A 14,860-nucleotide genomic window follows, 5' to 3' on the forward strand; every position below is an offset into this window, starting at 1 on the left:
TCAAAGTGCTTCTGTTTTTCTACTCCCCCGCCCTCTGTTTCCCGACCTATCTATCTGAGTGGCACCTCAATCCCAAAAGTAAACATGGAGAACCTCCGGGGAGGAGAGGGCCAAAGACCCCACAGATAACCGCCACCAACGAGACCCTGATTGATTACAGCCTCACTAATAAATCTGGCTTTGAAGTGTCTCGGTCTTTCAATACATGTCTCTTCACAGCAAACAACAATCAGGTGGATGTAATGGTATGGAGAAAATAGTTACCACATTGAAAAGAAATGAGTTACAGTATCAATTAGCTCACTAGTGGATTATTATGTGATCACCTTCTTATGATTCTTGTAGACGTTGCGGTGTGCAAACTCCTTCCCACACAGCTTACATTTGTACGGTTTGTCCTCGCTGTGGATGATCTTATGAGCCGTCACCTGATCCAGACGCTTGAACGAGCGACTGCAGATCTCACAGGTATACGGTCGCTTCTCTAACCAGCCAAACAAGACAAAGAGATGCGTTCTGGTGAACAGACATAATGCATTGTGTTCATGGGTGTGATGTTTTCGACGGAACATTTTCCTACCTGAGTGTGTGATCATGTGGCGCTTCAGCTGATTTGTCGAAATGAACTTTTTATCACAAGCATGGCAGTCAAATATTTCATGTATCTGGGAAAAAAGAGCAAACAGGAGTTAGCAGTTCTGTCTTGCTGATGATTTCAAAAAATTGCCTGTTAGAGCATCAGAGTCTCCACTGGTCAACTGACACAAAATCTTGTCTCTTTTCATTAGACCGATGTCTAGAGACACAAAAGTGAGAAGTTTCAGTTCTTTTTTCTGCTGTAGAGTGTAACTCCCATCATTTCACATTCAATCACTACCCGGCGCACAGCTACAATAGCATATGCTAATGCAAAGCAGCTCTTCTTGTCACGGCTGCTACTGCAAAGCTTGTTCAGCTAAAAGATGATAATGGCAGTTTTAAGCTGCTTTGGAACTAATGTGTCATTATGGAAAGTTCGACGACTCTTTGGCAAGAATAATACTTAATGCCCGAGCGTTTTTGATTGAAGCTATAAAGCTATTAGAACACACCAGATTGTTTTGGACCAAAATGTGTCACGTTTATAATAACACTTTGTTTGAGTTGGACTCAATTCCTCAAAATGTCATAAAACACTGGCCTACATTACTGGAAACGTGTTTTGACTTGCTGATCTCTCTCTATAAAAGATAACAGCTCCGACAATAGAATGAGATTTCTGCTATCATTAGCCACATAATAGAGAAACTGGCACATGCACACATGAGGAGGCCACACAGGAACTCTACACACTATTCCTTTTTTAAAGCACCCTGGAGAAATGCAGAACTATGTCAACTTCCAGGTGACTTTAAGTGCTGAAGAGTTTGATGATAAATAAGAGGATGGGGATTAATGCCTGTTCATTAATCTGGGTGATAGATGTTGGTAAGGGGAAATTAAAAAGTCACAATTACCAACAGGGATAATAAATAAAGAATTTAAGTTAATGAATGACAACCAATGAGAGAAGGTGTTAGAGTCAACCTGTTAATTAATCCAATGCCCAAGATAATTTAAAGTGTTGTGCTGACCTAGAGTGAAGAACAACTGAAAGTAAACTTGAAGGAAGTAAATGTTTACCACTGCAAATGATCAGTGCACAAACCAAAGTGATCTCATAAGACTAAGAAACGAAATAGAGATGAGAGAAAATTGAGTTTTTTTAACCTGATATCACTTTTGTTTTGACTATTTCTAATTGCAATAGCTTCAACAAGCACAGATTGTACAGTTTCTGAGCACTAGTAGAAGCAAAATGTGACTTTCTGTCTTGGCCTTTTCCACAACAGTCTCAGGCTGCAATCATACCAACAGTGGCTCTGCATGACAAGACACAGGTCTCTTTTTCATTTGAATGGAGCTAGTCCTTTGCTGCAGTGGGGATGTTCATGCAGGTTTGATGGGCAAAAGAGTTATTACCAAGTTTGGAGTCCGTCGTCATATCTAACGTCAAATAAGCCTCTGGGGGTGAAGCCCAATATTTTGGGGTTTCCTGTGTAGACAGCAGAGACTCCAATTTCCACCAGACATGCACTGTTTTTTATTATTCGTTTATCACACAAATCAAACATTTCCCTACGCAAAACAAAAGCAGCTGTACTTTTTGTAAGTGTTTAGGGTCCAGACAACCTTTTGGTTCATCTCTATTATTGTCTATGTGCATATGAATGCAGATAAAGTGAAAAAAACGAAAGCGGTTGCATGGCGATCAATGTGTTCTGCCTCTTTTGTTCTCCACATGGTCTGTTTACCTGCGGGCAACCAAGGCCTGCTCAAGCGTGAGTGGTCAAACTAGAAACAGAAACCAGAAGACTTCCGGCTCCAACATCTTGTACCTTGCCTACAGACTCAGAATATTCACAGGCAGTAAGTATCTCTTCACAGAAATTATGCCTACTCTACTTTTTCTTCAACGCACCACTAAATCATCCAGAAAGGCACTGCACTTGGTGTGAGGTCACACTTAAGAAAACATTAATCATGACATCACGATCACAGATAGCAGTGTGAGAGGGATGTGACAATTAATAGTCTGTTGGTGATAATATATGATAAATCAATAGATCAAACACATAGGCATAGTGCATGTACTCCTTCTAAAAGCCGAATCCACTCAGTTCAAGCTGAACATCTCTGAACTGAGAATCCACTGAAGCCATATGTGGACTGCAGGAAATGCATGTTTGAATTTGTCAGCCTTCTGGGCTTTAACAGAAGTGAGTGGGAGATCTGATCATTTTCCAGAGTTGTAAAACGGAGTCTGTGTGTGCTGCAAACTGTTCTGCAGTGTTTTGGCATCTGATAAGCGTTTAAACACAATCTGTTACAACAGGACGTCCTGATTGTATTTCATTATCTCTCTGGTACTGTAAAACAATGCGCCCCCACCAACACAACCTTTTTTCAGTCTGAATCCCCACTTCCACACGCCAGCTAGGTTAGAACCTTTTTTTCAAATAAGATAAACCATAATTTAAATGAAATGTAATCTTTCAATGCAATACACATTGGCCTACTTTGTGTGCAACAAAGGAGTGTAACCTGGAACAGGAAGTAGCCCCTGAGAATTATCTAAGACATCAAATGTAAAAGCTTTCCTGAACTGAACAGTGGCTTTTACTGTTAATACACAATACTAAAACAAGTATTTGTATGAAAACGTTTTAAAGTACTTTTTAAGCAGCTGCTTTCGAATCTGTAATCCATCAGAGAGAGGGAGAATCCTGATGCCAAGGCTTAAACCATTTTATCTGCCAATAGAGCCTCTTAAATTTCACAGGACCTGCAGGATGAGCTTGTGAAAAAAGAAACCAACGCTTTGCTCTGTGTCACCCAGAATGAATTTATAACAACTCGACCATTAAGACACCCTCAAACAGAGCGGGAATAGCTGTACAAAGTGAACTCAGAGCGATTCAAAGGTAAGTCTAGGCTATAGAAACAGTGGAGAGTGATGGGTTCCACTTCAACAGCAATAAGGACGCTTCACTGTAAAAATACATCATACTGAACAGCCTTAGCTGAGCAAAGCTTCTCCGATCCAATGCAAAGTATTAAGGAGTTATAATTGGAGCTGCAAAGTGCTCATTGCCGATTCTCACCTTTCTATGTTCTTGTAGATTCAGAGAGGACGAGCATTTCCTGTTGCATATGGTGCATGTGAGTTTCCGCCGTGCACTGCCTGTAAAAGAAATAGAAATAGTTGTAAATTACCAATATTTTACTTCGGGACTGACATCAAATGGAAAATCATGACAACATGGCAATCATCGCAGAGCAACAGAAAAATATTACAAAGTCTCACTGGACAAAAATTTCTCCTCATAGGTCAATTGATCCCACAATATTTTTGACCCTTCCATTAGGCCCGTTTGAATCACGTGACCCACATCTGTCACGCCTGAGCCACTTCCACCCCACCCACACACACACTCACACTCACACACTGCTTGTTCTAACCACACTGGTAAAACATAAAGACCCAGATCTTGACTCCGTCAGCCTCTGAGATAAAAGTCTTAATCTCGGGTTGATACTTCATTCCCCCGCTGCCCTACATCCCATCATAAATAGCTATGGAAGTCCAATTATCTGAGAGAGTGAGCAGCCCCAGATCACACAGGTCAGCAATTATGGAGCGTGTGTAATTATAAATGTGTCTCAATATTGCAAAAATTTTAAATGATCAAGGTCAAGTGCTGTTACTGCCGCTCCTTGAGTGCTGAGGCTGCTAATGGACAATTAACATCATTAGACGATGTGTTGCAAAAAAAAGGAAAAGGCAACACCTTTGATTATGTGGGTAGGAAGAGTAAAGGAAAATCAAACAGAGACACAACCAGAGCAAGGATCAGATGCCAACCTGTGTGAACATTTCCTTTATGCTTCTTCAGGGCGTCCTTGCTCTTGAATCTTTTACCGCAGCTCTCAGCTTTACAGATAAACCTGGCATCTCCTCTACAGGCTTCCTTATGCTGTTCATAACTGTACGCATAGGAAACAGAGGAAGTAGAAAGAGGAAGAGAGAGCTTCATGAGAAACAGAATATGTATATGGTACATGTTAAAATGTGCGCCTTATGTATAAAATCCCATTTGATCATATATTTTACCTTGATTCTGAGCTGAACATGTTGTGACACAAGGAGCACTGATGAGCTTTAGAGTCGCCTGATGGATCCGGAGACTCTGAACAATGCAAAACACTGAGGAAAGATTTTAAATAAAAACATATTAGATGACAAGTAGGAAATGAAACACAGGCTGATGACACTAATTATGTAAGAGTAAAACAAATATTCAAGTTAAGAGCAGAGCAGGCACTGTTTTTAAAATCAATTGATTTGCATGAGCTGAAAAGATCAGTAAACTTCTGTAAAAAATAAAGCTGCAGCGAGCAGCTGGTTAGCTTAGCTTAGCATAAAGACTGGAAACAGAGGGAAACAGCTGCTTTTCACATCCCCACCACATATAATAGTAACTAGTTTAAATGTCATCTATTTAAAGGTGACATATGCACGTTTTTCTCTGCTGTGCTTTCAGAGAGTAGGCTAACAGGTTAGCAGTGTTGTGCATGAACGAGTTCAAAAGAACGCGTTCGTTTTTATGAGAACGATGAACTGAACGCAACTCAATGACAGATAATGAATTTGAACGGTGAACATGTTCATATTATATGAGGTCTAGCTAAAATGTTACAGAATGTTCTCCTTCTCCTGAGGAGAGACGCTGTCTAACGGCGGGTTTACTCCGGGGCAAGGAAGCACCAAGTAAAACCAAGCGCCTCCTATCCATCCCTGTTAAACCTTTGTGCGGTGCAACTCGGCTGCACCGCACAAAGGCAGCGCGGCGTACATGATATAAATTATCAAATATGCATCACATATTTTGTATTCCCCTTATGTTGTCCTGGAGTTTTAATTATCCCAAATTTTCCAATCACATAATTAAATGTCCCCCTGCCCATCCACTACAGTCACACAAGCAGTCATATAGATAAAAAGAGAGGGGGGCATTCAACATCCAGGGGAGAAAGCAGAATCGCGGGCTAATCGGCGCTGAGAAATGCGTGTCTGGTGTGAACAGCCCGGCGCCTCACTTTCCACCTTAAAACTATGAAATGAACTGAACTATGAACTAGTTCCGATTTTAAATGAAGATCTTTGAACGTGAACTATTCATGTTTACTTGTGTGAACTGAACTTTGAACTAGTTCATGAGAGGTGTGAACTTGCACAACACTGCTGGTTAGCATGCTCACTTAAGTAGAACTTAAGAAATGATAGCGAATTACATAAAGAGTTAAAATAGGTGTTGTACTCCATCGCTGCAGACAGTTCTTGACGGGAATAAAATTAAGAATTATGTTTAGCTCACAAGGTTTTTTCTAGTCCGGATAGTAAACAGCTGTTATTGCTAACAATGACTATGTAGCATTAGCAAAAACGTATATATATATATAAATATATATATATCACCTTTAATCCATTGAGTCGCCACTAGTTGTGGTCATGACAATACACCAGTAAAACGGGGGGGGGGGGGGGATATAATGTTTATTGGTTGGAGATGCTAACCACCAAGCTACTCTAGCTGCCCCCCTATCAGTATAATAAGCTAAGCTACCTGCCTCCAACCTCTTAATCAACACACCGATACATGTGGGGTATCAATCTTTTCATCTAATTGTCAACAAGAAAGGGAATAACTGTATTTCCCCAAAGTATTCATCCTGAACAAATATATGCATTCGTTTTGTGTCAAATAGTCAAATAAATGAATAAACTTCTTTTTCAACTTAACTCTAAGACCTACATTAAATCCTTGCATTAAATTGATTCACTTCTTTTGCAGGTTTCTTAATGACTTGAGATGCTGTGCTTGAATTGCACAAATTAAAGATATAACAGCTGTTAAGTAATGGAACAGTGAAACCCACTGGCGCTGCAGAGCCTGCTTGACAGGGAACTTCTTGCCACAGTTTCTGCATTTGAACTCCTTCTCCTCCGTGCTGGGCCTCTGGTGCAGACTCTGGAGGTGGGCGGCCAGAATCTCCTCACTGGGAAAACTGCTCTCACACAGCAAGCAGGGGTGGTCCTCCTTCTTTATGACTAGTTCTGTAGAAATGTGGTACATGCACATCGAGCAGGTAAAGATTCGCAAGATTAATATATATATTTCTGAGGGATATTTGTATGTATCAATCATCATAAATTATACCATTATGATTACATGTAAATGAGGAAATACAGGTTCACTGTACCCATTTCAACAAGATGCTTGGAGTCTTTACTGTTCTCATCATCATCTTTGATTAACTCCTCCTCTTCTTCCTCCTCCTCCTCCTCCATATCACTGTCCAGGTAGCCTATAAGGAGCTCTGTGTCTGTTTCAATGTCATCCACAGCCAGGTAGAAGATGTTTTCTCCATCCTAAAAGATAACATCGTAGCAATCATTGAGCAATCACACATCACTAACGATGCATGGAGCATTGGCAAGACTACACCTTACAAATTTGAGAAGAATGCAGATAATGAGAAAAGCACTCTTGCTAAAATACAGCTATAACCATTTATGGAAATGCGCAATGGGGAACTATTACGACTGACTGAAGGCTGAACTCATTATACCAAGAAAAGATCTGTTATGGCCTCATTGAGGCCACAGGTCAAAACCTCAAACCCTTAAAAATGTTGTCATTAACTTCCCTGTCTTTACAGGTCATGCTAATAAAATCAAAGCGTCATTTTGTTTTAAGTAAGGGATTCTAAATATACATAAATAATGATTAAGAATAGGAAAGCTATACAATAAATGTCAGTGTTGATGGAACACAGAGCTTTAACACACATGGATGACCTTTAAACGACCAATCACTTTGGGCATTCGAGTATTAATGGAAGGAAGTGGGCCCTAAGACCTGAAATTCTCATCTTCTCTTCATTCCACCTCTATTTTTCTTCTGCCAAGAAAGAATAATCTTTTTTTATCTTTTGCACGGGAGTTCAAGAGGTGAAATTACCCAGATCCAGTGCAGAGAGGTTAGAGTTAGGTTGCTTTAAGAAGATTTGTTTTTAAAACTCTTTGACATTTTCTTAGGCCTGGCTACTGTTGTTGAGGCCCTATTTACCAATAAAATCACTTCTTTTTTTTAAGTGTTGTTGAAAATAACTTATTGAAAATAGGAATCTAAATCTAAGGACTGCATTCACTTATGGATTAACAAAAGGTAGGCATTTGTTTTTACCATTAAGAAAAAACATTCGGCGAAAAAATCAATAAATGTTTGTCCCTAAAACCAAAATACAAATGCTGATAACACAAACCATAAAGACATATGCTTCTCTCTTTATCCAATTTTACAGTACACAATATATACATTTTATAAAATAGTTCACACACATTATCTTTCTTCAAAACGAATCAATAATTATCGCAATATAATTAACAACAAAAGAATATTATAACGATTTTCAAAGATTTCTTAACCTGTTCAGTTTGACATTGAAAAAAGTAACTAACATTATATTTGATCTGTTTTAAGCCTCTTCTCCACTGGTCAAAAGACCCAATAACGCCCGCTAACATCTGGCTTTTGTCTGAAATGCCCCAATAGAACTAACGGGTGTTGGTGCATTTGTGTATTTATTGTTTATTACACCATGGGAACAACATGCAACAGCAATGTTTTCTTTCTATTGTGCAAGATGCAACACTGACACAAGCAGAAAGAGTTTCTCAGTTTGTGCCGCATTTGTGACGTCAAAAATGAAACTCCTCTACTGGCAATGGGTGAGGAATAATTTGTGGGTTTAGCCACATTTAGAGAACCTGCATGTACCTATAAATTTCATATATAAAAGTGAAAAATATATTTTGGGGGGGAAAAATCATTACCTTGTCAAAAAATGTGTATCTCCTGTCAAATATGTCAGTGAAGGATTAGTCGTCCACTTAGAGAAACAAACCTGTATAGCTGCCAAGTTCTTCTGCTCTTGTGAAGGTGCCTGATGGACAAACCGCAGCCAGTTGGCATGGCGTGGATTACTGGCATCCAGGATATACAGAACATCTCCTTTACTGCCACGGACCTGAGGGAAAAAAACAGTGACCGTGTGAGTTGTTAGAAGTAAACAATTGCTACTTCTTCTCTTGTTGCTTTCATGCTTTGTCTTCTGACAATCAAAGAGTGTTTGGCCTTAAATATAAACACCTTATCTTGTCTGCACCTCACAATGTGACAGCTGCAGATAACTACATCACAGCATTTGTTTGAGAGGTTGCCATCAGGGGCTTCACATGAGACAAGTCAGTTTAAATCAGTATGGCAAAATGATCTGAACATAATTATTTGTTGTCTTTATCACAGAAAAATTTAGAGTTTAGACTGTTTGTACACACATGCAAGCAGTCTTTTTCACAGCTGTCCTATGCTAAAGGATGTGCTTTGATAAACACACGATACAAGTCGGCACTGACTCTGTTACTTAACATCATACAGAATTCAAACAGCTCTTATGTGTATGAGGTTAGTATCGGAATTAGAATCATGTAAATATAAAATCATTGCCCGACAAAGAAAAATGGATATACATTTGTTTTAACCACTGACTTTTACACCTGAAACCTTCACATGTGTGCAGTGCTGTGGGAAGAAGGCAAGATGTGTGTGCATTCACCTCCCACATCAGCCTGGTGTCCGAGCTTTCATCCAGCTCACTGGGCAGCTTCTTCTCACCAGCAAAGGGGCCAAACTTTTCCCCCTTAAAGACAAACAGAGGGAACAGAGTAACACAAACTGACATTAATAGTGGACAGGCCAAACCATGATAATTATACACCTACTGATTTCACAAACATCTGCCTCTTGGTCTGTCTGTCTGTATGTGAAACAAATGACTCGCGAACCATTCATCTAATTGACTTACCTCCTAGAATTTATATAGTTAATGCCCAGAGAAGTGCTTAACCAAGTTTGGTGCAATTAGGACACATTTTACATAAAAAATAATGGGGTGCAGATCTCTGGCATGGCAACAACATTATCCTTTCCTGTTTGGCAATTTGTCTTCAGAGTAAAAGCACACAGTTGGTGTTTGTTGTTATAATGATTTGTACTGAATTGTATTACAGACCTTTTACTTTGAAAAGTTGTGAACTTGGGTTTGAACATGGTTTTGATTGTTTAACCGACCCCTGAAATAGCCGACATGCAGTGAATAAAAAATAACACCAGCTCTTTGAATCATCCAAACTTTTATAAAGCACACACATTAACAGTAGATAGTCTGTAACTGAAAATGGTCTAAGTGTAGTTCTGCACTATACAGTGTATCTATGGGAAGCACTTTCTCTAGAGGGCCAGTTCAGGGGTTCAGTATCTTGCCCAAGGAAACCTAGGCATGCAGATGGGGAAGACTGGGATCAAACTGCCGACCTTCTGGTTAAAGGACGACCGCTCCAACCCCTCAGACACAGCCGCACAAAACAATGTTTTATGAAAAACATTGACTTTAAAATCTTCACCGCTGATAAACCAGGTAGGATGAACACAAAGTTTTCTTACTTCACTCTGCACCACAGAAAAAGTTTTAAAAAACCTCTGCGCACAACGTCCAGAACACAAACAACAAAAAGAGACAGTATATTGTAGAACTCTTTGAGGAGGACTCACTAATGACAACGAATAATTCTGAAGTATCTGCAGAGCTTTAACACAGGACAAGAGAACAGGCAGGTTCTTCTTCTTTGTTCAGTTTATTGGCGGTTGGAAATCATCATGAAGGTGCGTGACCTCCACCCACTGTATTTCTTCTTCTTCATCTTTGTTGAGTCTGCCGGCCTGCAGCCATCTAACAGGCAGGTTTAGAACAGGCACTGTACTACTATACATGTTGGATGGTTCGTGGACAGGCCGGCTCTTTGATAGAAAGGACATTTTCCCTTCCCAACGAGGGGCAATCATGCAGGGGGGGAGGCGGGGTCGTAATGTTACATTCACGTCCATCATGTTGTAGTCCAGTGGATTAAAATGACAGCATCCTCCTGAGATTCCCCCCCTCCTCCTCCTCCTCAGCCACTGACACATGAACCCATTCATCTCCTGCTAACCGTCCCCTGCCCCACAGACTCCTCCGTGTCTCTCACAGGACACAGGAACAATGTCTTCACTTTGAAAATGTTGTAAAAAAAAAAAACAAGTTTAAAGCTTTAAGCAAAACCGGCATGTAGTGGATTTGTTCACGAGACAGGCGCGCGACCCTCCCCTCGAACACACACAGTTGCGCAGAGACCGAGAGAAACCACTGGAGTTGTGTAGCTACGTGGCACTTCACGTCAGAGCAGGCTCTGTGCGAGACCCACACTCTGACAGCATCGATACAGGAGGGAAAGCAACACAAAGAACACAACTACGGCGCGTTTAAAAGTCTAAAGACGCACACACACATCGTCCACAGTCGCTTAGAAAGTTGTTCAGCCGCAAACAACAAACCTTTTTCACTCGCCGCGCCGTGTACAGACCGATTCCATCCTGGACCCTGGACGACTTCAGAGAAAACCTGTCTGGCACATACATGCCCAACATTGTCATTACTCGGGGACGTGTCCTCCGCAGACAGTCGGCTGGACGAGGTCAAATATGTCAGCGGAAGTGGACAAGCATCGTCAGTTTGAATTAACGGGAGATTTCTCGTTTCCTCTCGGAGCTGAAGGTCCAGGTTGAACTTCTGTGGCTGCTGCTGCAGGAAGACAACGCTGCGTCCTGATTGGTCCAAAGTTTGTAACCAGAGGCTGCACAGTAACCTTTTCTCAGGCTGCTCTCACTGAGCAAAACTGTAGTCATCATTACTGTTGACACAGTTTTATATACATTTATTTAGCTTATGCCATGAAGAACAACATATAACCAAGAGTCAACAAACTACTGATGACATAATAAGAAAACAATGCAACTGTCGGTTCTCACTGTACAACACAGTAGTCATCATTACTGTTTACACAGTTTTATATACATTTATTTAACTTATTACCACGAAGAACAAGATATAATTAACCCTGAGAGTCAACAAACGACTGATTACATAATAATAAAAAACATTTAACTGTCTGTTTGTGCTCTCACTGCAAAATAAAACAGCAGAGATACATGTATACTGTATACACCAACACTGGATCTTTTATGTAGATGTAAAACTTCTCTACAAACTCTTTCAGGCAATGGATTTTATATTAACTAACATGATGCTATGATAATGATGATATTTATTCTGTCTGTCAAATTCAATGACTTATGTGCAATCCATTTCACTGTATATATTGTCACACTATATATTCTGTTTACACAGTAAATATTACTTTTAATTCCATTAATATTTATATTTGTACATTTTATATTCCCCTTACATTTACTTGTTGATGTCTACTTTTGACTTTGCTCTATACTGCTACGTGGTAAAATAAAACATAGAAAAGGACATAACAAATAATATACAGAACAAAAGTAACATGCAGTAAATAATATGACTACCTATGAGAGTCAGCAAACTAGCAATAACATAATATGTATGATAATAATGCTGCAGGAAATGTACAAAGCGTCCTGCTTGCTAGCTGATTGGTCCAAAGTTTGTTATCAGAAACTACCTTTTGTCAGGCTGCTCTCACAGCACAACACAGCAGGCAAATTGTGATCCCAGCAACGCTGGGGTGTTTACTATATACACAAAACACTGGATCCTATATTGTCTAATATACTGATGATCAATGATAAGATAATCAATATACGGTGCAGTTGGAGGAATAAGCCAATGTGCTCAATTTAAAGCCACTCTTAAGTCCACAAAAATACAAAATAAAAAAATAAACAGGCTGGAAATAATATGAATACCTATGAGAGTCAACAAACTAGTAACAACATAAGATGTATGACAGCATCCTGTTTCACTCACTGCTCTCAAAGGATTAAAGATACACTGTGATCACAGCTCAACCTCAGTGATAATAACAGTAAAAGCTGCGCACACACACACACTGGATCTTATGATGATATGATAAAGATGATGATGATATTTTTTCCACTGTTAAAAAAAGAGAAAACATAGAAAATGACAAGATGCATAACATATACTTGAGAAGGCAGAAAGCTCAGTTCGACGAATAAACATGCAGAAAAAATATGATGACCTGTGAGAGTGAACAAACTAGTAAAAACATAATGTGAAAATAATAACTTATTATATTACATCATAAACAATCTATATTTATAACATTTGTATATAGGGGGAGAGCGTGACCTAGGGGATAGAGCAGGTGTTCCCCAACAAGAGGGTTGCTGGTTTGAATCCCACTCTTTCCCATCTGCGTCAGCTAAATGACATGACATGACATGACATGACATGACATGTAATGTAATATACTTATTTTAGGGGGGAAAGTTACTCCATTTTTCATATGAAGGATACATGTATAAGGCTATCTGGCAGTTCTAATCACCTGATTAAATAAAATGGATGTGCCAACAGATCCATTAATACTTCCTGCCTATTCCACAGTAAAATCTTGCCGAGGCAACCTTATTCTACACAGATAACACACGCAGTTCACATTGATCGGAAAAAACACTCACCATCATTTTCCTCCTTCACCATTAACCTCAAAAAACCTCAGGATACTGTTTATTTTGGCCGAAATTTATCTTCTGAGACCACACTGTACCAACAAGCAGTAGAGCAGAGGTCTGACTGACCCTTTTAGCTTGAAACTGTCAGCTCAGCAGGCCAGAAGCCACAATTTACCACAATCAAGGGCTGCTGGAACAGATGGTCCTTCTGATGTGAAGACGGCTGCTCTCCATCCATCTGAGCCAAACCGCCAAGGCAGAACTATGAGCAAGTAAAAACAAACCAGGTAGTCGAAGATGAACACATACCCTTCCCATGAATGATGCTAGGCACCATGTTTGTTACATAATTCGATACATTCACAAAGACCTGTGTTATGTCTGTAGAGATACTGTTTATTTTACAGTTGAGATGTTAAGATGATATTATTTGATTTGTAATGTGTGGTACAAGTGGACAGAGTAAACACTCCCATAGTAATATTTAAACCAACAGAAAGCCAAAATGAATACTACTACCAATACCAAAACCAACACTTAACTAATACTAATACCAACACCAACACCAACACCAACACCAACACCTAAATGAATACCTATACTAATACTAATAACTATAAAGGGATCAATCAAGTTTGATCTTATCTCTTCTCTTATGTTGTAATATAATGTAAAAACTAAACCTCCTGGATTGTTCTGATGGAAAAACATCAAATTTCAGAATCTAAAGTGAAAGCAGATGACTTTTTTTAGCTGACTTACCGTTTACATGACATGCTTAAGCAGTGGATGTGGTTTCAACTGCACTAAAGCAGTAAACTCACCTTGATTTCTTGACGAACCCCCTACTCCAGCCAGATGAGCTCATCTCACCGACTGTTTGTGTACTTTCTGCTTTCGAACACCTCTTCAGCAAACGCGTTCGCTCTTTAATCAGCAGCGTGTCAGTTTTATTTTGGCTTTGTTTACGATGTTTATAGCTTGTGTTTATGCCAATGGCTTCCTGTTGTGCTGTGGCTCTTCGCCGATCTGATGCGTGATTGGTCCAGATGGCCGGCGCTGGTTGACAATTACGGCACAGACTGAATCATGATGTGCATGTTTACTCCAGAGTCAATGAGCTGGTGCTTTGGAGCGTTTTTTGTCTGACATTCCCGACTGCTGTTTTTAAAGGGTTTACACTTCAAACCTGGAGCAGACGTGTCCTTCAATAGGGATTCCCACTGTTGTAGTTTAGTTTCATCTGTGGCCTGGAGTCATGTTCCAGGTGTATTTGAGTTAAGCCATCAGGGAGGGCTACAGGGAGTCTTACTGGGTGACAAGCCTGATCAGTGCACTGAGAGGGCCTTTGTGTGTGTCCGCCCCACCCATGTCCTCCTTGGTCCATTTCTGTCTCCCCTGACCTCTCTGTCAGTGCCTTGGCCTGTCGGGGCAGGACGATTAAATGTCATGACCCCTTTTTTCCCTCCGTGCCATCTGACGACCCTGCTGTCCATTAACTTTCACTCAGCTTTCACCGAGATCCCTGGGTTATCCAGACCAGCTCTGATCTCCAACACCTGCACAAAAGACCCACACTAAACACACAGAGGACTCATCTTCTAAACCAGGGAACCCAATACAAAGCAAGATGATAATCCAGATTTGGCCAGCGTTAG

The 14,860-nt window shown here is 40.1% G+C and overlaps 1 protein-coding gene across 1 annotated transcript in view; it reads right to left on the reverse strand.

Annotated features, from left to right (window-relative positions):
• The window catches only part of prdm5 (PR domain containing 5), a 32,444-nt gene extending 21,137 nt beyond the window's left edge, over positions 1 to 11,307 (reverse strand). The window contains exons 1-10 of the mRNA XM_062396425.1: positions 11,076 to 11,307; positions 9,262 to 9,345; positions 8,551 to 8,673; positions 6,844 to 7,012; positions 6,520 to 6,697; positions 4,694 to 4,786; positions 4,445 to 4,566; positions 3,684 to 3,763; positions 581 to 665; positions 327 to 484 (exon numbers count right to left, since the gene is read on the reverse strand). Of these exons, the coding sequence (XP_062252409.1) occupies positions 327 to 484; positions 581 to 665; positions 3,684 to 3,763; positions 4,445 to 4,566; positions 4,694 to 4,786; positions 6,520 to 6,697; positions 6,844 to 7,012; positions 8,551 to 8,673; positions 9,262 to 9,345; positions 11,076 to 11,174 (1,191 nt within the window). The 5' untranslated portion in view covers positions 11,175 to 11,307. The remainder of the gene's footprint in view (positions 1 to 326; positions 485 to 580; positions 666 to 3,683; positions 3,764 to 4,444; positions 4,567 to 4,693; positions 4,787 to 6,519; positions 6,698 to 6,843; positions 7,013 to 8,550; positions 8,674 to 9,261; positions 9,346 to 11,075) is intronic.
• Between the last annotated feature and the right edge of the window lie 3,553 nt (positions 11,308 to 14,860).

This window comes from Platichthys flesus, chromosome 9 (assembly GCF_949316205.1).
Source record: "Platichthys flesus chromosome 9, fPlaFle2.1, whole genome shotgun sequence".
In the NCBI taxonomy this organism is placed as follows: Eukaryota; Metazoa; Chordata; class Actinopteri; order Pleuronectiformes; family Pleuronectidae; genus Platichthys; species Platichthys flesus.